The sequence below is a fragment of the Rhinolophus hipposideros genome (assembly GCF_964194185.1).
Source record: "Rhinolophus hipposideros genome assembly, chromosome: 2".
Classification (NCBI taxonomy): domain Eukaryota; kingdom Metazoa; phylum Chordata; class Mammalia; order Chiroptera; family Rhinolophidae; genus Rhinolophus; species Rhinolophus hipposideros.
Window position 1 is genome coordinate 84,381,818 of NC_138048.1, and position 26,182 is coordinate 84,407,999.

Sequence of the window (26,182 nt, forward strand, 5' to 3'; positions counted from 1 at the left end):
TTTCTCTACCCATTTATTTAATACATCTTACCTATCCTTAACCTGTTCCTAATCCTGCCCATTAAGTAATTTAACCCCTATCTCTAGACAGATGAAATAACTGACCATCACTCAATAGGCATTATTTACTTATCATCACACAGATGCAACCTGATGGCCACAGGGGTGGCCACACGCTTCTCAAGAACCAAAATCTGATGCGATATACAAGAAGTCAGTTTTCTACCATCTGTCTCACAATGCTGATTCTAGGAACATATGCTTACACCAAAGATCTGCTGGAGAGGCAGCTTTATAAATACTTTGAGAGCAAGTACTGCACCTTCAATCCCACCAAATGCCCAAGAGCTCCTCACAAAAGCATTTATCTGAAGAATTCCTTTGTCCCCTCATCCTCTAACAGCGACCGTAAAAGAACACAATCTCAAAGTAGCTATGGAGATGGTCAATAAAAACTTTGCACAGTAGTTATCACAGTCCTGGGATAACTTGGTAAGAGAATTCTGAATAGCTACTTCATAATAAAATAGGGGCGAACTTGGTAGAAACTGTATGGCAAATTGTATTAATATTCAAAATATCTCTACTCCTGTAGGAAAGTTATATCTTCCAGCACACTGATGCCATGCTTGGCTGTGTGGCTCGTAGTACCCTTTCCTGGAGCCTACCCTATTGAACTCAGGAGGAGCCAGGTGACGGCTTTGGGCAAAGAAATGTGAATAGTGATACTATGTGCCTCTTTTGAACAAAATCTTCTCTTTTCTTTTGATTGGCAGGTCCCTGAGTTGCAGAATAAAGATGACCTGGTGCAAAGCCTCAGCTGACCTGTAGCGAATATCTACGTAGGGACCGACGGACGTAGCACGAGTGAAACACAGGCCTTTGTCATCATAAGCCATGAGATCTTAGGGCTCATTTGCTAGCACAGCATGGCTTAGCCTGAGCTGACAGATAAAATTTACTACAATGAACTCACAATACTTGCATTTTAGACACTTCCTTCCAAACTATTTATAGTGCTTTACATTCTCTCCCTAATTCTCTTAAAAGCATTAAGTGATTTTTTTGTTTTGTTTTGAAATTATCTTTTAACAAATACAGTTACTATTATGTTGCCTCTGTCCCCTAACACCAAGTACTCTTTTCACCAGACTACAAGACACACTACTTAATACACCTGAAAAGTGCTTTGAGAATTCGGAGAAAGTTAAACTTTAAAAGCTTGTTTTATTTTAAGAGTTTTTTTGAGGCACCAATTTCCAGTTTCCAGTCTGGAATGTAATGTTCTTAGAAGTTTCCACTCTGTCCTAACAAGTTAAAAGCTGAACAAACAGAGAAATCAATAATTAGTCTTACATCCTTCAGAAAAGAGAGGCCACAGAACAAACTGCTACCCCAGAAATCATAAAGATAGACAGGCAGAACTGAGAATCACATCTTGCTGAAGCAGAACCTAGCTATAGAAACCTCCCTGGGAAAAACCCCTGAGAGTAGATGCAATTTTTTATTTCCAACATCCTGACAGTGTGTCCTCTTTGCTCTCGCTTCTCTTTCTCGTGAACACTGAAGCTTAATGACAAATTATGCACGTCATCATTTCCTCCTTTATGAGTATACTGAAGAAAAAAGGCATTAACGTCATTTCACATTAATTTAGCAAAGCTATTTTATGCCTACATTATCACAACATACAATAGACATTTCAGTATTCCATGAACAATTACATGATTTCACAACTATTATTCCATTCAACAAAATATTTCTTTATAAAAATATGTTCAAAAGGTTACATTCATCTAATATCTTAAGGTTGTAGCTATGGTCATAGACTCAAAGACAGAAAATTACTTACCTTAAACATCTGTATTCTCCAAAAGTATGTACTCCACTTCGATTACTCAAGCTTCAGGCTTCCTGGAACAACTCAGGAGTTTTGGAGCTACTGAACTTAGTGTATCTAAGAAATAGCCAAACTCCCCGCCAAGTCTCATGATTTTGCTAATCAAAGGGCCCTTAATGAAACCAAAAGATGCCACAGGATTGGCCAGTGAACACAGAGCCTCCTGGGGAGATAAATTAAGATGAAGCTGCTCCACAGATTCTTATTTGGGGAACTCAGGGACCAGGTAGGTCACCTCTAGCTCTCCAGAGAATTATCCAAATGACACAGCTCCAGGATTTCTGAGTGGGCACAGTAATAGCTCAGTTTCAGCTTCACGATCTGGCTAGAATCAGACTTGGAGAGATGGCTGCAGCATAGGGGTGGACTTCTCGTCTTTGACAAAAAGCAAAAGGAGTGGGAAGAAAGAGGATGACAGAGTGGTGCTGCCCGTGAGTTGTTACAAAAATCTTCACAGGGGCGATATTCCTATCAGCTGCCCTAAATGCTACCAAACAGGTGTTTGGAGTGTCTGAGCTACAGCACAGCACAGGCAGAAGCAGTTCCAAAGGTCCCTAGTTCTGAGTTTAGCTTGAGATCCTCAGCGAGACAGCATCTATGCCTTCTATTCTCACCTACAGGTTTGACCAAGATTTTAAACCGTAGGAGACAGACCAGGTATGTCCCTCATTAACAATTCATTCCAGCTGATTTAAAACTGTCAATGTTTGGCACCACAATGACATCAAATTCAGTTGATTGGATTTTGGTGTCTCGGCATTATACGGACGTAACTCCCCAGGTAGTAGTAATAGGTATTCAGGGTCGAGAACCACTGACAAAAAGGTTCGAGTTGGGTAGAATACCTGGGCCTCTTCAATATATAAGGTTAAGGCTGGAAGTTGGCATTTGGCACTCTTTGGGGGATTCCAAATCTCTTCACTTGTCATTAAATGAATCTTTCAGGAATATGAGACAAAGATGCCACTATTACTCCTGTCAAAGCTGTAAAATGGTAAAAAAAGAGACCCCAACCAGGGTATCACCTGTATCAGCTGTGTGGCTTAACCCCCTCAGTAGGGACAACTTGTATTCAGTTCCCCATTACACTGTTAACTTGGGCTAAGGAAAGGAGTATCCGCTGGTAATAGCTAAGATGTGTCCTGACCACATTCCAATGAGAATTCAGGAGAGAGGGGAAGAGAGGAGAAATAAGTGGAGAGTACAGGAGGGAAGGAGTGTAGAAAGACAGAAACAGGGGTATAACACTGGGCATAAGAATGTCAGAGCAATTTCTGATAGTACTATCTCCAGAAAACTAATCACTAACTTTTTGTCAATAAGGAGATGAATAACATTTTGGAAGCACATGTGTCCCTGATGGTCAATTTCGCATTAACTTCCTGTTCAGCGATGCCCTGATGGGCCTTAGAACACTACCTCTTCAAAAGAGAGAGCTGAAAGCCTACATTCTAGCTACAGCTCTGCCAATAAGCTATATATAACTGATTGTAGAGACTTTTCATTAGTCTCAAAGTCAAAGCATGTTGTTAACTTTTCCAACAACACGCAGTAGAGAGACTGCCACTGGGTACACGCTGAGGGATATTTTCCAAGTGTCATAGTCACGAGAAGAAAGATTCTGAGGTAGTCAAACCTTGCTGATCTATACCACAACTTCATAAAAGGGTAATTAATATTTGATTTTATAATGTATTTTGTTGTTTGCCTTTGACTGGGTCTTACTTTATATTAAAATAACTTTAAAAAAACGATTCCATTTCTCCTTATGTCTCTTGCTATGAGTTTTCTTGTCATTTATAAAAATTTAGGGCTGGATTTAATGTTGTAAATTTAATCCAATTGCCTCATAATAGATTAAAAAAAAACAGAAATGACTTAACTATATCACACAGATTTTTAATGGCAGGACAAAGCACTAAAGATGGATGGTCTCACCTACCTAATCTGAGTGCCTTCATTCTCTAGAGGTTTGATTCAAGGTATTTGGCAAAATAGGCAATCAGGAGACAAGCCCAAACACAGGGGGGAAAAAACAAAAAACAATTTTTACTCTCAGGATGAAGAGGCAGCAAAAGACAGGAAAACAATGTAAACCTATTTCTCAGATACATCTACAGACCTCCTGTAAGAAACAATGCCAGGCTAATATGTTATTCTAACACAGCTGACCAACGCAGATGGGACCATAAAGGTGGGGCTGAGTATTTGGTTTTTAAAAATTCTTTTGGGCTTGTCAATCTTAGAAATAAATGATGCTTTCACTGCTCTGCTGTCCTCCTTCTAATAGGTACAAGGGAAAAATATCTATTTAATTAGGTAGAGAGGTGTCCCGGGTAGGTGGGGAATGATGGGAATGCAGTCATGATCTACCAAGGATCGTTATTTAATTCTGAAACTCATTAGGTAACTATTATAAGCTGAGATTGTTTCCTTAACTATAAAATGGGATTGTAATTTCAGATTCTCAGCATCTCAAATGAAATACTGCAGAGGTATAGAGCAATACTGTATGGCACAAAGCAAAAAGTGCTCTGCAAATGAAGAGAGGGTACTAAATATTAGGGAATTTCTGAATATCAGAAATTTTAATTTTTTACTGTACCATGTCAAGGTGTGTTTTGGAGAAACCATTTTTCCAGTATTAAAGTCTATATCAGAAGGGATTTAGTGAACAAATATCAGGAAAACATTAGGTTAAAAAAAATTAACCAACTGTTTTAACTTCAAATTTTCTCAGAGCTTTGAATATAATGTACACCATGAACTCCCAAGATGGAAAGACAAGTTGGCAGCACTTACCAAGATTATACAACCGAACCCTTTCCACATGGGGGCAATTGTCCATAGAATATTCTCAGTGAGCAATGTTCCACAGAACACACTTTAGGGAAAAATACTATTACTACATAGTCTCTCATGATTCCTACTGTTTGCTTGAATACAAAATCATATGACACTTTTGCTATAAAAGGAATTTTTCCCACAAAGATAAATGTTTGTTAACTTTTTAAAGGTTGTCTATTCCTGGTCTAAAATAACACGATTCCAAACCACTAACATATCCTCCTTCCAAAAAGCTATTATGAATGCTTCATCATCAGGACAGAGAGTAAGTCCTTCAAGTTTTGTAGACATCATTTGACTCCTGTCTCAGGTAAGGATAACATGTTACAACTGACTGAAGATCTTCCCTGATGGTCCAGCAACACAGTTTTCTTGTTCTCTGGGCCAGCCGGAATGAAAGGAAAACATCTGCCATGCATAATTTTATTGTTTCTCTAACACTGAATCCCAAACAAAATTTTGCACCTGATTAACACAAAATTTTGAAATAAGAGACAACAACCCGAGATGGAAATGGTATTAGAAAAACATGGACACCTGAAACTAATATAATGTTCTATGTCAATTATACCTCAATTTGAAAAACAAAAGAAAAAAAACATGGCAACGTTCTTAAATATTAACATCAGCTAAAAGACTAAGTGGAAAATGGTTGAAGGATTTAAATCTAATACTGCCTATTTTTATAGTGCTTACACGAATGTTATAAAGAATCTGGTAGAAACTGGTGGCAATGACATCAAGTCCTACACCAGTTCCTGAATCTTGTCTTACAGCTGGTAGGATTACAAGGTTTGACAATAGACTGCATGAACCAAGACTGGTCCAGTTTTCTGAGCAGTGAGTAATAAATCCGTCTACAGATTACACCTAAGAGTTCATTTTACAACTCTTTACTAGTTGATAAAAGCTGCAGACATGCATTTGTAAGTTGTGGGCATGCGTGATGGTTTTCATGCTCTCAGAGTTTCCCCTCTGACCAGTTAAACGGGATTAAAATGCTCAAAGTTTATGCTACATCATAGACACTCTCTTCTAGGGAGAGAACAGAAACGTCCTATGCAAGGCTGTGGGGGCTGGCAATGTAAGGTGGGGGAATAAAGCTCCTCACTAATGAAAAGGCTGATAGTAAGCAACCTGACATCTATGTGGAACATGATTTGAAAACATTTAAAACCAAGACCATCCATAGTTTCTCCCCGGCTGTATCATAAAACCCCCGAGTACTTCAATCAACTCCTGGTGCTTCCCATTTTAAGGAAGCTTACATATTATAGCGCCAGGTATTGCAACAGTGGCTGGAACACCTATACCTTCACCTGAAATGTTCATCTCTTCCCCCAACCTTTGGAAGAATAAGGTTAATTACTGGGAGACTCAGATTCTCCAAAAGGTATTCATACTAAGTCACGCTGGTAAATAATAGGTATTTTCTAACAGCTCTTAGAAACTGGCAAGGGAACAGAAGCGCATTCCTACCCACAAACTCAGCCACCTTCATACATCTTCATCGACAGAGACATCAATAGCAACAGTGATTATAGACATAAAGAACAAGTGAGGCAAAGGCAAAAGCAGTGTCAATCTGTCTGAGAGGAGGCAATGACGCTTTCATTATACTTGTACCAACGCTTCAGTCCCTTTTAGTTATCCCCAACTCAGCCCTCGGGCCATGATTTTTGCTGTAGAGAACTCAGATGTGATGTAGCTGCTCCGTCAATACTGGGAATGGTTTCTAATCAATTTAAACTGCACACAGTACTTTAATAGAACAAGAAGTTTATTACTCCCACTCAGTAGTTCCTGGGGGCTTTGATGTTAAGTCATACATAATTCGAGAAATACCAGGAATCTTCTTAATCTCAGTGACCATCTTTAACACCACCTGTTATAAGACAAAGATTTTAATTAGGAGAGCCAGGATCCACTGTAGTCCAACAGATCTAGAGGGCTTGCATTTACAATTTGAAATTTAAATGTGATCTCTTTTTTATTATGGTCCTAGATGTTTATGGGATGGTCTCTAATTAATTTTATGTAGTGAACCTACTTCCCTCTATATTTAAGTGACAAACTGAGTACTATTCAAAGTACGGTCCACAAACAGGTGCCAGCCTGCAAGGCATGTTTGTTACTGGTCCATAACAAGTGTTTAGAAATCTTTATAGGAATCTGGCATTGCTATGGCATCTAAACATGATTTTATGTGTTTAAACGAACGCTTTACAAATTGTCTGTGGCTTAAACACAACAACTCTGAGGCTACCAAGATGGCATAGAATGCACTGTAATAAACAACTACTGCCAACTGTATAGGAGAGGAAGGCCTGGTCACTTGACTGAACAGAGATTTGGCAAATTTCAGCTGAAGGGAAAACAAACTCTAAGACACATTTCCCAGCCCAGTTATCCAGCTATAACCAGAGCCTTGCATTAGAGCAGCAGTCCAACTAATCAAGACTCACTGTAATTTTCATTTACTATTAAGCAAATATCTCCTTTGGAACACTGATGGAGAGATAATAGGAGAGGAAGATGGTGAACAAAAATGGAATTGCTAGTAGGCAGAGCACTAAGCAATTCATGGGTTTCTGGCTATAATTCCATCAATTCTCATCTTTATTTCTAATAAACTTTTCTTCATTCCTAGGTTTTCTTCTTTAAGAACACTATTTATAGTAGAGATTGGTTAGTGAAATTAAGGTAAAATTATAGATTAGAGTTGGTTACTCTACACATAGTAATCAGACATCTAGAGGGATATAATAAATTGAAGGCACTTTTCTACTACAGTGTATTAAATAATCACGTGGAGATTTAAAAAAAAAAGAGCCTATCTTATGAACTGGAAACCAACCCCCAAAATATCAACGTTGTCATAGCCTATTCCATTCACCATATTATAAAATGTATGAGGTACTGAAAGTGTGCATCAGGAAAAAATACATAAGTTACCTCTACTGGGATCTCATTGCCAGGTGTTGCAGGTATACCAGTCATGAAATCACTAGTAATAAAGGTTCGAATAACCACAGATCTCTGGCATGATGGCTGCTTCTGAAGTGGGTCCCGATCAAAATGCAATGGTGTCAAAATCACTGGCATCTGACTGATTTTCCCAGAATATCCTAGAGAAAGGAAGTTAACATGTAGAACCAGTCGCTACCCATGGAAAAGGACTCTCACCCAGCTCAATGAAATCCTCCCAGACAATTCCTAAAATCACATACACACACACGCCAGTTAGGACAGTCATCGTGTATTGTTTCCAGCTACTCTATTTTCAGTAAACTCAATCACAAACACAAGTCACAGAATCTGATGACTGCAATGTATGTTACAATGATGTTTTTGATTTATATTGATAAATACAAACATATATTTATTTATAAATATAAATATTTAAATTTATAAACATTTATAGATATTTAGATTTACAAATATTTAAATTTATAAAATCTATAAATATATATATACGCATTTATATATATAAAGTCTATTCTGGTTATTCATGGTAGTTATGGTCTATACTGCAAACAGTGAATTAGCAAATACTGAACCACTGCCCCTAGAGGAAATACAGAGTTAGGTTCTTGCAAGCCTCTAATCACAATTTTTCAACAACTAATCAGTACATAACCTTGTTTTATGTATTTTTAAAGACACCTTATTTAATATTTATTGTAGATTCACTAACATTGAACTCACGGCCAACAGCACTATAATCCAGGCCTGAATGAAATCTATCTAACCCACGTATCTTCTCTGTAAGACAGATCACACAGCCTTCCAGTGTTTAGAAACATGGACGGCACCTCAGCGCTACGCTTGAGGGACATTTTAAACAGTGAAACCACCAACATAAGCAGAAAACTGCAAGAAATATGGCACTAGATAGACTATAAAAAGAACATTTGTTTACAGTAAGAGAACTGAAACAAGAAGGCTGAGTACTGTCTTACTGAACCTCAGCTGGGAACACGCAAGTTAGGCAACTCAAATATTTTGCAGCTCTGCACATGTCCACAAATGTCCAAAGGGTGAATAAATTTTATATGGAAGGCAATATCCTAGAACTATCCACAGAAATGAATAAAAATGAAAGCATCTAAAAATTAAAAGTTGCATCCTCCTGAGAAATAATACTGGGTGTGATAAAAAAAATATAGTGAATAGTTAAATTTAAAAATAAATATTACAGTAAAAGACACGTTGCCATTAACCCCCCTCAAAATACTCCCCCTCTCTTCAAACACATCCCATCGTTCTTGCCCCTTTCTGAAGCAGTTCTGTAAGTCCCCTTTCTTTAGTTGCGCTGTCATGGCTGTCTCAATGTCCTGAATCGATTCAAAACGTTTACCTTTCACGGTCATTTTGACTTTGAGGAAGAGCCAGAAGTTGCACGGTGCCAGATCCGCTGAATAAGGTGGATGAGGACACACCATAATGTTTTTGACAGAAACTGCCATACCAGAATCAACGTGTGACATAGAGTATTGTCATGATGGAGGATGAAACCATCTGCCCACTTCGTGTTAATGCATTGTTCGTGATCCATGATTTATGGCACACTTTAAAACACACGTCCTCTCAACATCAGCTCACACCCAACTGACTGCCCGGAACAAGTTGAAACTTGTCACACACTGTTACTAAGGTTCAATGTCCTGCTTCCCGTATTGAAGATCCCTGCCTTTCCAAGTTGGATGGCGCCTGGCAGCAGCATATTTGCTGATCACAACGGAAAGGATCTGTGTCATACATGGTTTCTTGGGGAACAGTGTGTACTTCAAGGACTTTTTTCCAAGTCAAGTTGTTGTCCTTTCAATCTTAGGTGTGGAGGGCGCAGCTCAGCTCCAGGAACAGTTGCCATTGCTAGGTACAGGAGGCGGAGCCCACCATCCCTTGCGGGACTCGAGGAAGCAAACCAGCAACCCTGTGGTTGAGAGCCCACTGGCCCATGTGGGAATCGAACTGGCAGCCTTTGGTGTTAGGAACACGGAGCTCCAACCGCCTGAGCCACCAGGCCGGCAATTTCTATTAAATAAAAACATTATAGTGTGTCCTCATCCACCTTATTCACTGGATCTGACACCGTGCGACTTCTGGCTCTTCCTCAAGGTCAAAATGACCATGAAAGGTAAATGTCTTGAATCAATTCAAGACATCAAGGCAGCCACGACAGAGCAACTAGAGACTCACGAAAAAGGACTTACAGAACTGCTTCGGAAAGTGGTAAGAATGATGGGGTATGTTCAAAGAGAGGGGGTTTAATGGCAATGTGTCTTTTACTGTAATAAATTTTTTTTATTTAAACATTCACCCTATTGTTTGATCAAACCCCATAAAACCAAGCTTCCAAATTCTAGTTATAGTATGCAGTGATAAACAAAATGAACAACTTACCAGACTCTCTGAGAATGTTCTGGGCTTCAAAATCAGCTTGGCGTAAAGTACTGAGCACCCCTGTTGTCAAGAAAGTGGGAGTAACATCTGTAGGAGGCTCTTTAACTGGTGGGCCAAATATATAGACAACTCTAGAAGGGGAGAGGTAAAAATGATAGGGAAATTAACTTTAGTATGAGAAGCAAGGAACATAGAATAACATTCTTTCCATTTACTCTTAGATACCTGTCCTATCCACTTCAAATCTCCAAATGGGTAGGTTAACATATAAAATTATAAATGGTCTATGTTCTATGTACTTTCCTTAAAGTGTAGTCTCTGGAATACTAGTATCTCATAAAGTGCAAAAACATGGGATTATCACAATCCTCTTTTCATATAATGTACTGGGTTGAAGAGTATCCCCAAAACTTCGTATCCATCTGGAATCTCTGGGTGAAAATAGGATCTTTGCAGACTGAATCAAGTTAAGATATAGTCATAATGGATGAGGGTGGGAGTTAATCCAATGACTAGGTGTCTTTCTAAGAGAGAAATTTGGGGACAAAAACACAGAGGGAAGACGGTCATGTGAAAATGAAGACAGACATTGGAGTTATATTTCCACAAGCCAAGGACCGCCAGCAAACACCAGAAAGTAGGAAGAGGCAAGAAACAATCTTCCTTAGAGCCTTCATAGAGAGCATGGCCCTGCTAACACCTTGATTTCAGACTTCTAGACTCCAGAACTGTACAGCTCTGCTATTTTAACCCTCCCAGTGGTTTGTGGTAACTTGTCATGGTAGCCCTAGGATATTAATACATGTAAGCCTGAGGAAACACTGGGTTGAACAAATAAGTAGGTTGTTGTTATGACAAAACTTCAGAAAGTGTAATGTGCTAATATGCACTAGAAACCTCCAAAATGAGACTACACTGAATTTCCCAAAGTTATTTGCCCACTCAATCTTTTTTTCACTTTGGAAAACATTGATCCCAAAGATTCTCATTCCCACTGTATTAAAAATGTCACCAAACTTTGGTGTCCTACTATTACTATTTCCTTCCAAAAGGAATAACTCACTATTGCTTTAAGTAAATATGTTTGAAAGATGTGAAGATATAGTACAGCAGGTGTTAATAAAAGTAGGGTCTGGAACTTAGCTTGAGGATATTCAGATCAAACAACTCAAGAGGAATCTTACCACTGGTTTGGAGGATCCATTCCCCCACCTTAACCCAGAAAACAAGAGGCATCAGGGTCGAGATATGAGCACCACCCAGCTCTCCCCACTCCACTCCAGCCAGCAGGCAAGTGTCCCTTTCCCTTAGCCCTATCTGTCTTTAACAAAGAAGATAAATCTCCCTGGGCAACTACCATGGTGAAGTCTAATGTTTTTCCTTTCTCCTTAATGTATACTTGGAATAAAACATACAGAAGAAAACAGCATCAAATCAAAACTACCACTACTTCACTGCCTCCTTCCAAACATACTGCATTGGGAAGGAGGTTTTTGTCCCACAGAAAGCAAGCCACACTTTACTACACGTCATAGTTCCTAGAGCTCAAAAAAGATCCTCAGAGGAAAAAGCAACCAGGCAAGAAAATGCCATGAACTTGTTTGTGTCTTATTTCTTACACACAAGACTGTTCATAAAATGTACAAGGATAGGCAGTCTTCCACACGGAACAGAAAAACTGGACCAGTCCCACTCTGCACAAAGATTTCATCATGCAAATTAGGGGGGGGGAAATGGCAAAAATGGAAAACAATTTTTAAATTTATTTCCAATTCCCAAAAAGGAGCTTGGCAAAGAAATTTAAAATTCACCAAGACTCTTTTAAGGATTTGCTAGGTTCATATTTTAAAATGTAGTTTTCTGTTGCTTAGTTAGACTTTTTTTCCCTTTGGGGGAAGGGAGGAAGAACTGGGAAATAAGGGAGAGAAAAACAGATAGACAAGAAAAGACAGGCAGAGATAACAGAACATAAAAAAACAGAGATAAACTTTAAACAAGGGTAAGTGCCCTTTGGCAAAAGAAAAATACAGTGAGAGAGAGATGAAACTGTAAGAATGTTGTAAAATAAAAAAGATACTAATTATATAGTAAAAACAGTGGAGTCAAACTTAGGGAAAGGGAATATTCTGTATGACGTGAAAGGTTTATTTAAGTATTAGCATTATTCAGAAGATAACTTATGAACCATAATTTATTTTAAGGAAAACAATGATCTCCATTACAAATTTACCATTAGTTATTAATAATTCACTTTGTTCAATGTATTAAAGATGCTTCTGTTTTTGTGGGCCTCCAGTTCATCTGAGTAATAAGCCTTTTAATGGGCATATTCCCATTAGCAAAAACATGGCTTCCCTGTGACTCCTTATCTTGAAAGTCACACCAGGAGGCAGTCAGAGAACTATACCCACCTTGCCAGGTGAGCACAAGTGGGTAGGTTTCTAATTTCTGCAGCAAATTGAAGTAAATAAACGTCAAATAATTATTTTGGTTGTTCACTACCTAATATCTACACACAAAAAAAAACTAGAAAAGATGAACAACTGTGAAATAAGAATATTAATGAGCAATTAAGTTGAGATTTTTGAACTGTATATAGCATAATGCAAATGAACATTACACATAGATTATAAATCAGCTGTTGATAGAGCCAACCTAAGAAATTAATGTGCAAATTAAAGGAAAGGTGAATTTGAAAAACTAAATTCAAAATAAATTATACATGTAATAATTTTACTGATATCTTGCATATGCCTTTCTTTATTTTGATTTCCCCTGGGATTATTGTTAAATTAACCAAGTCCCTATTGGTAATTCTCTAACTTTTAGATATTTTTTTCAATTCTTTTGAAATAAAACATGTTACCATAAAGTTAGTGTAAACTGCCAATTTGGAAGACACATTTTAAAACTACATTTAGTATTTTATACTAAAATAAAAATCCTTCCATTTTTCCTTTAAACAAAAACAATTTAAACTAAGCAGATGATTACAAAACTGTGACCTAAGTGCATACCTATATCTATACTTGCACCGTTTGGTCTTTCAACAGTGGAAAGACCTTTAAAAACACATCCTTCCATTACACCTCACCCCCTGCAGCCACTGCAGAACACACCTGTTAATGTTGTGACACATGCGAGGTATAAGCCTCGCCAGGAAAATAAGGGATTCCCAGTCAGGCTCATCTTTACTGGAGATTCCACACACGTAACTGTAGGAACGACAGTCACCCTGGAAATAAAAATACAATCAATAATTTGTAATAGTTTTATAGAAGTCAAAGATGGAATGGAAAACATTACATGCATGGTGACACCATTAGTAGTATATTTTTAACAAAAACTTGTTCAAATAAAAGTATATATCAGTATTTCTCTGATATAAATAAATCCTAAATTTAAATCTCATATTAAATTCTACCTATATCAGTTCAGGCATAAAAAAGGCGTCATGGTAATTTCAAGAATTTATTCAACACATGCCAGAGGCCCATTGGGATTTCTTTCCAAGTATCTGCGTAACTGAGGATAGCCCGCACACTTCATTTGGCAGATAAGATCTGCCCATATTCATTAGGCGAATGAAAGATGCTTAAGTCGGAGATGAAAAAGTGATTTCATAAATATTCACTTATCAATTTGTTTAAAAATGAGCTTAGAAAGTAAATAAAACTGGTAATACTATTATTGATTCCCTTTTCCTTTGTCCTGTTTAATCCAAGTAATCTGCTTTTTTAAAAATATCAAATTAAACTAAAAAGCGATTTTAAAACATTCATTAGATAAATACTTAATAACCAGTAACTGGGAAAACAAGAATGCTAATTTGATAATATCTATCAAAGTTCATAATGTACAGGATTTCCATCCAGGAAATGATCTTACAGAAGCACATGAATAACTGCTTAAAGAAATAAAACATTACTTGCTGAAATGCCTATAGTAGTGAAATACTGAAAAAAGTTTAAATGTCCATATGTAGGGGACAGATTAATTGAAGCATGGTACGACAATGTATGAAACGTAAGGCAGCAGTTAAGAGTAATCTACTTGTAATAGTGTAAAAAGATAAGTTAACGATGTACTGTTTAAAAAAGGTGACCGTGCAACTAATTCCCTTTTCTTTTTAAAATAAAGGACATACAATGCAACCGGAGAGCAAGACGAGGGGAAATTATTTTTAAATGTACTGCATTTTTATTATTTTTTTTACAAGTATGGTTTATTTTGGTATTTAGAAAATAAACTTTATTGCTATACTAACTGTGAATTATGATTTTACTTGGGCTTCAAAAACTCTCCAAAGGCCTCAAACACTAGAAGAAAGTTAAACATCTAACAAAAGAAACTTTAATTTTGATGGAAAGAGTAGTGGAACCTGAATAAGCTTCATTTTTTATTTTTTAAAAAAGTCACTATCCAACAAATTTAGGAAAAGAATACATTTATTAAGTTTCAGATAAATAACATCTAAAATAGTTCATTTCTTTCCACACATAATTCTACTCTAAGAGGCAATTATAAACACATTAACCAAATAACTGGCACTCATGCCATTTTGAGCTAAATTACTGACACCTTTTCTAGTTTTCATTTAACTACAAACTCGAAATAACGGACAAGAAACCTTCCTCTTACCTACTCTCCCAAGCTATTTTTCCCCAGAAACTCACTGGTGAACCATATAAAGGAGAACTTAATATAATCTAATTATAAATAGTGTTTGAAAAGTGAGAACTGTATTATCCTCACATGCTTTTACAATTAGAAAGACACAATAAAGAAATACAACATGTTAGTTGTACATTATCACAGCTAAAAGAAAGAGGACACGTTGAAGAAACAGAGCACTAGTTTAAGAAATACACAAGCTAAGAAGACCCACATGATATAACATGTTCAGCTGGGGGCCATCTTGCAATTACACTTCTAAAGCCGCCGTATATTTCACACCGAGAAGGATAAATGAGGACATGATCTCTTGGTACCTACCCTTCAAGGCAGAAGCCGGCCAGCCAACCCCATAGCAAATCATTCTTTGAATTTTTACTTTTGATTAGAGATGACAGATGTTCCAAAACTACAAAATCTCAGCCTGAGTATTTAGTCCCTAAAATCGAATTCACTCCATAAACATTCTATAAAACTCTTTCTTTTTACATTTCTAAAATTGGTGTATATGCTTTCATATTTCATTTTCCTAAGCCATTCCTATTTCAATATTAGTGGATAGAACAAACTGCAGAAAATGTTGTCTCAGGTCAATGATTCCACACAACTCACCTGCACACCTACAGTTTTAATTGGCAGCAAGAAGGCATTCAGTGAATGCAGACTTGTAATTTGCATCAGCTTCTCCTGATCCTCTTCTGTCGTACAGGCTTTGACTCTTTGTAATAGTGTATGCGGCTAAGAAAAACCAGAGATACTTCTTAGGATTTCAAGAAATAAGGTACTCACTTTTTTGGTATCTATTACTATCTTACATATGTATTCTTACTGTTTTATAGCAACAGATCCTATTTGGTATTTCTCTTTGACTTGTGTGTGCTATGCAGTGTATCAGAATTTTATTCCTGAGAGCTAGGGCTATGAGAAGTTAAACATCAAGATAACATATAGAGATTAGATGTAATCCTCTGTCATAAGCATGGGGCATACCTCACACTAGTCAAACCTTCTCCTTATCTCTAATAAAACTTTTTGCCATAAAGTCAATTTTGTCTGAAAACAATCCACCTACTTCTTTTGGTTTATTTGACTGGTATATATTTTTCCATTCGTTTACCTCTTCTATCCCTAGGTAAAGAGACTATAGTTAGTTTTACTTTTCAATCTAGTTTGACAGTTTATGTTTTCATTAGTCCTTTTAAGTAAATGTGGGTTAACGATATGGTTGGATTTTATTCTACCATTTCATTCAGTAGTTTCCTTTTGTCCCACTTTTTATGTTTCTTTCTCCTTTCTTACACTCTTCTGAACTGATTTCTCTCAGCTCATTTATTTCCCCCTTGCTGATTTTAAAGTTAAACGCTCTACTTTTATTCTGTTAAGAATTCCCCTGGGGCCGGCCCGGTGGCTCAGGCAGTTAGAGCTCCACGCTTCTAACTCCGAAGGCTGCCGGTTCAATTCCCACATGGGCCGGTGGGCTCTCACCCACAAGGTTGGTTGCCAGTTCAATTCCTCAAGTCCCTCAAGGGATGGTGGGCAGTGCCCCCTGCAACTAAGATTGAACACGGCACCTTGAGCTGAGCTGCCGCTGAGCTCCCAGATGGCTCAGTTGGCTGGAGTGTGTCCTCTCAATCACAAGGTTGCCACTTCGACTCCCGCAGGGGATGGTGGTCTGTGCCCCCTGCAACTAGCAACTGGACCTGGAGCTGAGCTGCGCCCTCCACAACTAACACTGAAAGAACAACAACTTGAAGCTGAACGGCACCCTCCACAACTAAGACTGAAAGGACAACAACTTGACTTGGAAAAAAAATAAAAAATAAAAAAAAAAAAAAAGAATTCCCCTGTGTTAACGTGGATACTTAAGAAAAGAGAATCAATCTCTCTGATCTCCTGGCAAACAATATTTTAGCTATACAGCATAATATTTCTTAAATAAACACCAAAAATTATACATTATTTTTATTAAATAATCTATGTTTGCTTCAATTTTATTTAATCATTTAATATTTTTTTAGTTTACCATTCTTTCTTCCATCTCAGACCTTTCTCCAGGGATCCTTCTGCTTCTCCTAAAGTCAGCGGTTCTCAAGCCTAGCTGTATACTCAAATTTCTTGGTATGTTCAGGTTCCATCACAGATTAAATAAAAAATTCTAGGGAGAAATACCCAAGCATAGTATACTTCAAAAGCTTCCCCAGGTGACTCTAATACACAACCAGGTTTGAGAAACACTGAATTACTTAGTTCCTTAAGTAGTGGAGTGCTAACAGTAAATTCTGTTTATCTGAAAATGTCTCTGAGAGTATTTTGCCCTAATTCTTAGAAGACAAGTTATCTGTTCACTATTGTTCACAATTATTTTTCTTGGCACTCTGAAGTCTTTCCTTCTAGGTAATCAACCTTTTCTCTGCAGCTGCGTTGTGTTTGGCAGTCTGCAGTTCTGCTAGGTATGCCAACCAGGTGTCCAATTCCTTCCTTTATCCTGATAGAGATGTGTTAAGTTTCCTAAATCTTAGGTGTGGTGTCTTTAACCAGTGTGGAGGAATTCAAGCACTTTTTTCTATCATCTGCTTCTAGACATATGTTAAAGTCGACTTTCTCATTCTATCTTAATCTCTTCTATCCGTATTTTCTCTTTGATGCTTTGTTCAGATTTCTGGATAATTTAACATCTGTTTTTGAGTTCACAAATTCTTTTTTTAGCTGATTTTAATTTCAGTTATTTTTATTTCTAGAACTTTATTTATCTTCAAAGTTGCCCAGCTATTTTGATAGTCTCTTATCTATACTTTATTCTTACTGTCAATTGCTTTTACTGTCAATTGCTTTTTAATTCTATGTACTTTATATTGTCAATCTGCTAATCTCAGTATTTGAAGTGTTTGAGGGTTATGTTCTGGTAGTTTCCACTAGCTCTCATTCATGCATATTTTGTAATTTTTCACTGTGAGCTCGTATTAGTTGGAATTGTATCTGTGGGAATCCTTTGGCGCCTGTCTGAAAATACTCCAAAGAGAATTTACACTGCTTCTTTCCTGACACCTGGCAGCACTACCAACCAAGCGCCACATTAAATCTCAGAATTCTTAGCTTGTGGTTTTTCAGACCACACAGATTATGAATTTAGGCATCAAATCTACAGAAGGACTGGAAGACTTTTCCATTCATCCTCAATTTGGAGCTAGAACACCCTCTCATATTTAGCATTTTTAAGGATTTAGGTATCTAATCTACTGTATGTCTGGAAAGAGAAGTCCACATTTAAGTGTCTCTGTAGAATATTTTCTTCATAGTCATTGCAAAGGTTAATTACTCTGAATTTTCAATGAAACCCTAATATGAATAGGGTTTCCAATGAAACCCTAATTATAAATACTGGAGTACAACAAGAATCCATTTAATTTCTTGTACTGATTAGCTGTGTCTGTTTAAAGCTCTCATAATATACAAATTCAGTGTAAATTATTACCTTTTTAACACTTGCAGAAAAATCAGCTACTATTTTTAAAATATTGTTGGTTTCAGGAAAGTCTTTACAAATATAAGGTTCTTCAGCACATATTACTCTGATTGCCAGGCCAGGACCTAAAGAGAAGAGTAACAATGGTATTTAGTATAAATTTACATTTAATATAAAAATTTAATATACAATTTTTGCTATTTCCAAATATAAAGTCCTTCCAAAAATTAAAATCCATTTGCCATTTTAAGTTTTTTTCCCAGTTTTATTGAGATATAATTGACATATCACCATTGCAAGTTTTGTAAATTGTTTAATTTCAAATGTAGCTATTAGTTTCCCATCCATTTTTTAGACTGTTTTAATTCCCTTTACGTATCAGTGATTTCTATTTCATTTTTGATTAAGTGTCACAAATTTCCAATATATTTTAACTCACAATATATGTGCCAATCTATTTAAAATTTTTTAATAAGGAAATTTTAAAACATACACAGAAGTAAAGAGGACAGTACAATAAATCACCTTATCATTGATAACCCAGGTTCAACTACCAATCTAATTTTAGAAAGAAGAGTATGTTGTTTTAAAAAAAAGTCAAACGTACAACAAGAGTGTTTAATTCAAAAAGATGTGAACTGGTGTTTCTATTTCACTAAATACTTAAAAGGATAAAAACACAAGATATGCATGGATCTAAGAAAAATGGATTCTGCTGCTTTACTATACAAAAACAGAAAAGGCATCCCTTCAGATGCCTGCTTATAGACAAAACCTTAGCCATGTCCATTAACTTCTCAGTTTCATGCCTCACCTTTAGAATGAACAGCTATTTAAGTAGCATGCCTAATTGTTTTTAAAAGCAGCAAAATCCTTTTTGTCAATGAAATCTTACATAATAAAAAATCCAACATATAAAATAGACTTTTAAAACAGTCAAGTGAATCCAGCTAAAAAGATGACCAAGGATACTGGACCCCTTGGCCTCCCTCCATTGCATTCATACACAATCCTTTGATTAATCTAATCCTTAGATTAAGGACTGATCATCTTAAATTACAAGATTTGAAGTTTATTGATAAAAACAGTGCTAATCACCACATACGTTATACCTCTGTAGAACTGTTTTTAGGAAGCAATATCGTAGTTAAGAGCACAAACTCTGAGGCAAGATTATTGGGGCTAGAATCCTGGCTCCAAACCTAATCTGCATAACTATTGGCATATTAGTCTCTGTCCCTGAATTTCCTCATCTGTAAAACAGAATAATAGTAGTTTTTATTGTGATACACATATTGTCTATCAAATAAGACAATATGTGTAAAATATTTAGAAGAGCGCTTATTAACACATACTAGTAACTCAAAAAATGTGAACTATTACTGTATTTTTAATTTAATTGGACCATTGTCTCATCACCTACCTAACGATGAGAGCTAGAAACTGAGGCACAAGACTTGCCCAAACTGAAGAACTCATAATAAAAACAGGTTAAGACTCTCAGTCCTAACTTTAAACAAATATCACCTCTAATTAATTATTCTTCTATATGACAGCAAATGACTAAACTGAGTAGTCTTTGTCCATGAATTAGTTGCACACCACTTTGTGCAAAGAAAATGAATGGTGCATCCATTCAGACAAGTCAGCCATGGGGTAAGGATTTCAGAGAACCAAGTTTTAACCCCGTCTTCCATGGAATACAACATGGTATCATAGAAAGAACATACAAATCTCAGCTCTGACACTAAGAATTGTGTGGCAATGTAATTAAAATATCTTTAAGCCTTGGTTTTCTCATCCGATGGCAACATTATCTGCCAGACTCATAAAAATAGTATAATATAAATACAATGGAAAATGAGTAATAAAGAATATACAGTAAGTAGTACAAAGAATTTTCTCATGCCCTACTCACCTTTTCCTTTCTCTCAAGTTACGTGTTCCCTGAGATAAATTATTTTTAAATTGTCTGAATTGATATTTCTTCAACATGAAGATCTAATGACAAATCAAACAGAATTCAATTCTAATTTTACCTGGAAATGGATGCCTGGAAACTAACTCTTCTGGAAGTCCAAGTTCTCTGCCTAAAATTCTTACTTCATCTTTATGAAAATCTTTCAGAGGTTCTATCACTTTTCCCTACAGGGGGAAAAAGCCAATTAATACAAATCAGTAACCAAAATGACACGGAAAACAAAGAGTAACAAATGATTGGCTTTTCCTGCTGTCTTTACCTTAGAGTTAAAAATCATTTTTTAAAACTTCATCTTTTCAAGTATTTCCTTCTATGTGCTTATAAGGAATTAGATGAAAAATATAGTGATCTTATTTCTTTTGAAACATATTTTAAATATAATATTTTAAATATAAATATATCAGAACGAACCTACCCTCCATCTCTGACATAGTTCTCATTACAATACAAGACAATTTAAAAATATACTAGTGTTTCAAAATTAAAGCTCTCCAAATGATACCATCAAGAATGTGAAAAGACAATCCACAGAAGGCAAATCATATATCTTATAAAGGACTAGTAATTAGAATATACAAAGAACACTTAAAATTCAATAAAAAATTAAACAAATTAAAAAATGAGAAGATCTGAATTGCTATTTCTCCAAAGTAGATATACAAATGGCCAATAAGCAAATGAAAGAATGTTCAATATCATTAGCTATTAGGAAAACGCAAATCAAAAACCACAATAAGATACCACAGCACATCCACTAAGATGCCCAAAATATGGAGACAGATAATTCACACCCATTACAATTGCTATTATGAAAGCAACAGAAAATATCAAATGTTGCCAAGGTGCAGAAAAATTGAAACCCTTGTCTATTTATTGTTGGTAAAAAGGTACTATGGTGTAACCGCTATGGAAACATTAAGACAGTCCCTCAAAAAAATTAAAAATAGAACTACCATATGATCCGATCCAGCAATCCCACTTCTTGGTATATATCCACAAGAATGGAAAGCAGGGTCTCCAAGAGATATTTGCAAACCCATGTTCATAGCAGCACAATTCGCAACAGCCAAAAGTGGAAGCAACCAAAATGTCCATCGACAGATAAGTGGGTAAACAAAATGTGTATATACATACAATAGAATATTATTCGGCCTTAGAAAGGAAGGAAATCCTGTCACAAGCCAACATGGAGGAACCTCAAGGACTTACGCTAAGTGAACAAAGCTAGTCATTAATATAAGGCATCTAAAGTAGTCAAATTCATAGAAACAGAAAGTAGAATGGTGGTTACCAGGGGTTGGGGAGAGGGAGAAAAGGGCAGCTGTTATTCAGTGGGTACAGAGAGTGTCAGTTTCACAAGATGAAAAGTTATGGAAACCTGTTTCACAACAATGCAAACACACTTAACACTACTCAACTGTGCACACTTACAAATGGTTAAGGGAGGGAGGGAAAGAGCTTTATGGGAAAGTTCACAGAGTTTTTACCTCTTCTCTCAACTTTCTGATGAGCTCTGTATCATTGTGATGCGTTTTGATGAGTTCAGCTTTGCCACTTGCAACAAGGGATGCACTTTCAATTAGATCAGGCCGTAAAGTTCCTTGGGCAAGGAAAACTTCCTCGGGTTTCAGGTTCATTTCTCCAATTACTTCATTGGCAATCTATAACCAACAGAGTAAAACAGCCTTTTTAAAAGATAAATCTTTTTTAAAAAACAGCAAAATTTTATACTTTCAGCTAAATTTCTCAAAGTCCTTATGCAAAACTGACCAGATGAAATCCACCAACGCCCAAAATAAACTCCTTTAAGAACGTGTGTTCTTTAAAGAACAAGTTTTAATATAATTCAAAAAGGTATCCAAACATTCCCTTCAAGAGCCTGAAAATTAGCCATTGAAATACCCAAAGAACTAAAGTCTAATATCAACTTAAAATACCTATTCTTAAATAGTTACAAAAGCCTGAAAACATAAGTACACATTATTTTTTCTAAAAATGTAAAACAGTTCCTACAAGTCAGCATAATTGAAAAATAGAATAAAACTCTTGGCCAAAAAAAAAAAAAGATCAAAATTAGTCAGGAAATTTGGTTATTTGATATAATGACAAGGAAAAAACAAATATTAAAATTCACATAAAAATTTCTACACACTGAGGATATTTAAAAGGTACCTTAACGAAAGTATCTCCAATAATTTTTCTTTTCTCCTCAGGACTTGTAGTCATATTTAACGTTTTGCTAATTCTTTTTCGTGGAGTTCTGTCTTCATCTGATATTGGTAGAGTTGTTGTTCCATTGTAGAAAGAATGAGCGGCATTTATCACTGGGGAACAGGGGAGAAACATGTTTTAAATAGAAGATAGTTTTTAAATTGTACAAACAAATCAAACTACAGGAAGAAAATCTAGATGAATCCTTTGATCACTCATTAATTTGCCTATATATTCCAGAACTACCAATAAACCATGATTAACAGAGTCCAGAAATAGGCACTCAACAGTGTCCTTTGGTGAATCCTGTGACATTTAATGATCTAGGCTCATGATCTCATAAATTAGGCTGGTTGCTTTCCCTCTATTTAGTGCTCCACCAGAGCAACAAGCAAAAGCCACAGCAAGAAGCATGGCCCCAAGGGAACTGAAAGCAGTGGTTCATATACAGGGATCAAAGTTCTCAGAACTGTCCATTGACTAATTTCTTAAAAACTGACATTTATTAACATGTATCTACTAGTCCATGACTGTCCCTTTACATTTAAGAGCAAGGTATTCCAAAAACCGACTAAGATCTGTATTTGGTAATACGGCTGAAAAACCAGTGGGCTTCACTATAAGATGACAAGGCAGCTGGTATTTCATTGGGGGACTACTAGTAAAAACTGTAGGCCTTTCTCTTAAGCTCTTCAGTTACTCCAGAGAAGATATCTCCAATCTCCTGCCTATCAGCATTCAGGTAAATTGAACAAAAGAAGTGTCAGGGGGAGGAAGTCACCATTCAGTACACATATTTTTACTTAATCCTATTGTTTTTAATGTAAAATCTTACTTCCACCCTCAACTATGCCTGGTATTGATATGCCCAAATCCAAATGTTTCCTGTTTAGCCTCATTAGAGGATAAATCCAGTCTTCTGATAGGCAGAGATAGCAGCAGATTGTTCCTGTGTTAAGGAAAAGGAGCTGCTTCCAAATTTTCAACCAGTCCACTTTAGGCTCACCGAGAGAACCACATCCAACAGGAAAGCCAAGGCTTCCAATCCCCGAGCCTCCCCAGAAGTCTTGCTTTTTGTTGGCTTCCTCCCCTAAGCCCACACCCCGAGGTTTTACTGTCCCCCATTCTACTATGTCAGTTACCAGGGACAGATGCAGGTTTCCAATTACAAACCACATATATACAGGCATACCTCATTTTATTACATCTCACTTTGTTATGCTTCACAAATGTTGCGTTGTTTACAAATTGAAGACAAGACCCTCCACCAGTGAAAAGACTCCTTTATTGAGGAGGTCTGGAACTGAACCCACAATATCTCCAAGGTATGCCTGTACCACTAAAACCCAAACTAAATGTATACCTAACAACTTTTTCTTAGCCTAATCCCAAAATGCCCACAGCCACAACACTACCCAACAGAGAGCAAGTTAGAGTAGAAAAACCCAGTGAACTTAATTAACTACAAATTATTAAAATGTCTTACAAATTTCATAGAAATGTATGACCATGTGAAGATACTACTAGGGTCCCTCCTAGTATTTCAGAAAAGGGTTGGCTATTGAGGGTTCATGAAACTTCAACTTCATTAGTTTATCAGATATAATCCACATTTTCCATCTGCTTCCCACATTCTAACATTTTGTTGAAATCATTAGACTGCTGTCACCTCCTCTATTCTTTGTCCTTGTGATACTACACTTGGTTTAGGCCTGTATTGTTATTTTGGTGAAGTTTCAAAAGGAGAAAGAAATAGACTCACCTTCACTGCATATTCAACATTTTGGCATCAATTAAATTAGTTCACTGATATATATCGCCCGCATCATTAAACTACTGACTTAATTTCACTATAACTATTACACCCAGTTTTTAAAAAACTATAAAAGATTTCCACAAATGTAAATGTAGTTAAGCCCCCAAAAGTTTATTAGTGGCCTTAAAAGAAAAAAAGTGGCTATAGGCTCTTTATTCCTCTTCTCTGTATAGCCTTTGTTTGTAAAATAATCTGTATATCAGTACCTATTGTAAAAAGGCTTTCGATAGTCTCATGCTTAAATATTATGTGTAAGAAAAAATTTAAAAAGAGAATGAGTAGAATAGAATGGTAGCTGGAATATGGTAACTTATTAATCTATATACAATATTAGAAATAATCAACAGTTTTAAAATTTATACTGGGGCCCCTCCTGAACCAGAAGTAATTATAATATTTAAAAATAAAAAAATATTTTCAACCATGAACTTACTGTGAAAACTACACTTTCAGGCTAGATTTGATTAAACAAGTCCTGCCATGCAAATTAACTTTTCTGGGGCTCATCAATACCTTTGACCTGAATTCCAAGCTTTTTGAGGGCCTCTTCTACTGACTGGCTTTCTCGTTTTCGCATAAAGCCATTATCAATGTGCACAGCTATGACCTGATCTTGGTTCAAAGCACGATTCAGCAACGCTGTACAAACCGTTGAATCCACTCCACCACTGAGCAAAACCTACAGGATGAAAAGGAAAATCAAATAGAGTACAATAAGCAAAAAGGAAACAAAAACTATCAACTTAAATTGTTACCCAAGAACACTGTATCAAAGGAAGTATGGTAACTGAAAGAGCAGTCTCAGTGCAACTCACAAAGCACATGCTCACCCATTCCACACTGAAGGGCTGTGTTGAGGAAGCCAGCTCTAGTATTACTGACATAAATTTGTAGCCTTTCAGATGTGAACTGCTTACCAAAACTTTTGACGTGCCCACTCTCTCTTTGATCTCTCGAATACACTCAAGTTCTCTGTTCTGCACAGTAAAGCTCCCACTGCACCCTGCTATATCATAGAGGAAGTTCTTCAGTATTACTTTCCCATTTTCCGTAAGGCCAACTTCAGGGTGGAACTGTGCTCCGTATAATTTTTTAGATTCATTTGCTATACCTTTATAGAGAAAATAATCACAAATTAAAATTTTTTCATGTTGAAAAGACTCAATTAGTACCCACAGTAATTCCTCACAATTTTTTCCTCCGAAAATGTGAAAACAAATACAAATTAGTTGGATTTTTAGCAACAGGAAAAATAAAAATAAAAACTATACAGCCATGATCTTTTTTAAAGGTCTTATGTAACAATTAATAAACTACCGTGTTTCCCAGAAAATAAGAGCTAGCTGGACAATCAGCTCTAATGCATCTTTTGGAGCAAAAATTAACATAAGACCCGGTCTGATTTTACTATAAGACTGGGTGTGATGTGATGTGATGTAATACCAGGTATAACATAACATGATATGATATGATATGATATGATATGATATGATATGATATGATATAATATAATATAATATGATATGATATAATACTGGGTCTTATATTAATTTTTGCTCCAAAAGACGCATTAGAGCTGATTGTCCAGCTAGGTCTTACTTTAGGGGAAACACGGCACATGACAGTGAAATAAGTCATACAGAGATTATTTCACAGTACCCTCACTTCTCCACCCAGATTACCTCAATTGTCTTGTCTATTTAATGTAATGATAACTCAGTTTTGATTCTCAGACCCAAATGGCTTTCACATGCAATGTGCAGCTACCAATTTTCTGTATGAGAAGAACCTCGTATATCAGACCAGTTACAGTATTCTAAGTGTTTCTTTCTTGGCTACTATTAACCACAAATATAACATCACTGACTTGACTAAATGTGTTTC

General features: G+C 36.4%; 1 protein-coding gene across 1 annotated transcript in view; it reads right to left on the bottom strand.

The window, feature by feature from the left end:
- Positions 1 to 6,509: 6,509 nt before the first annotated feature.
- GMPS (guanine monophosphate synthase) overlaps positions 6,510 to 26,182 on the bottom strand; it is a 59,431-nt gene continuing 39,758 nt past the window's right edge. Inside the window, exons 6-16 of the mRNA XM_081066079.1 lie at positions 25,216 to 25,409; positions 24,812 to 24,977; positions 22,444 to 22,595; positions 21,759 to 21,932; positions 20,330 to 20,435; positions 18,300 to 18,415; positions 15,440 to 15,565; positions 13,273 to 13,388; positions 10,154 to 10,284; positions 7,703 to 7,875; positions 6,510 to 6,632 (exon numbers count right to left, since the gene is read on the bottom strand). Of these exons, the coding sequence (XP_080922205.1) occupies positions 6,531 to 6,632; positions 7,703 to 7,875; positions 10,154 to 10,284; positions 13,273 to 13,388; positions 15,440 to 15,565; positions 18,300 to 18,415; positions 20,330 to 20,435; positions 21,759 to 21,932; positions 22,444 to 22,595; positions 24,812 to 24,977; positions 25,216 to 25,409 (1,556 nt within the window). The 3' untranslated portion in view covers positions 6,510 to 6,530. The remainder of the gene's footprint in view (positions 6,633 to 7,702; positions 7,876 to 10,153; positions 10,285 to 13,272; positions 13,389 to 15,439; positions 15,566 to 18,299; positions 18,416 to 20,329; positions 20,436 to 21,758; positions 21,933 to 22,443; positions 22,596 to 24,811; positions 24,978 to 25,215; positions 25,410 to 26,182) is intronic.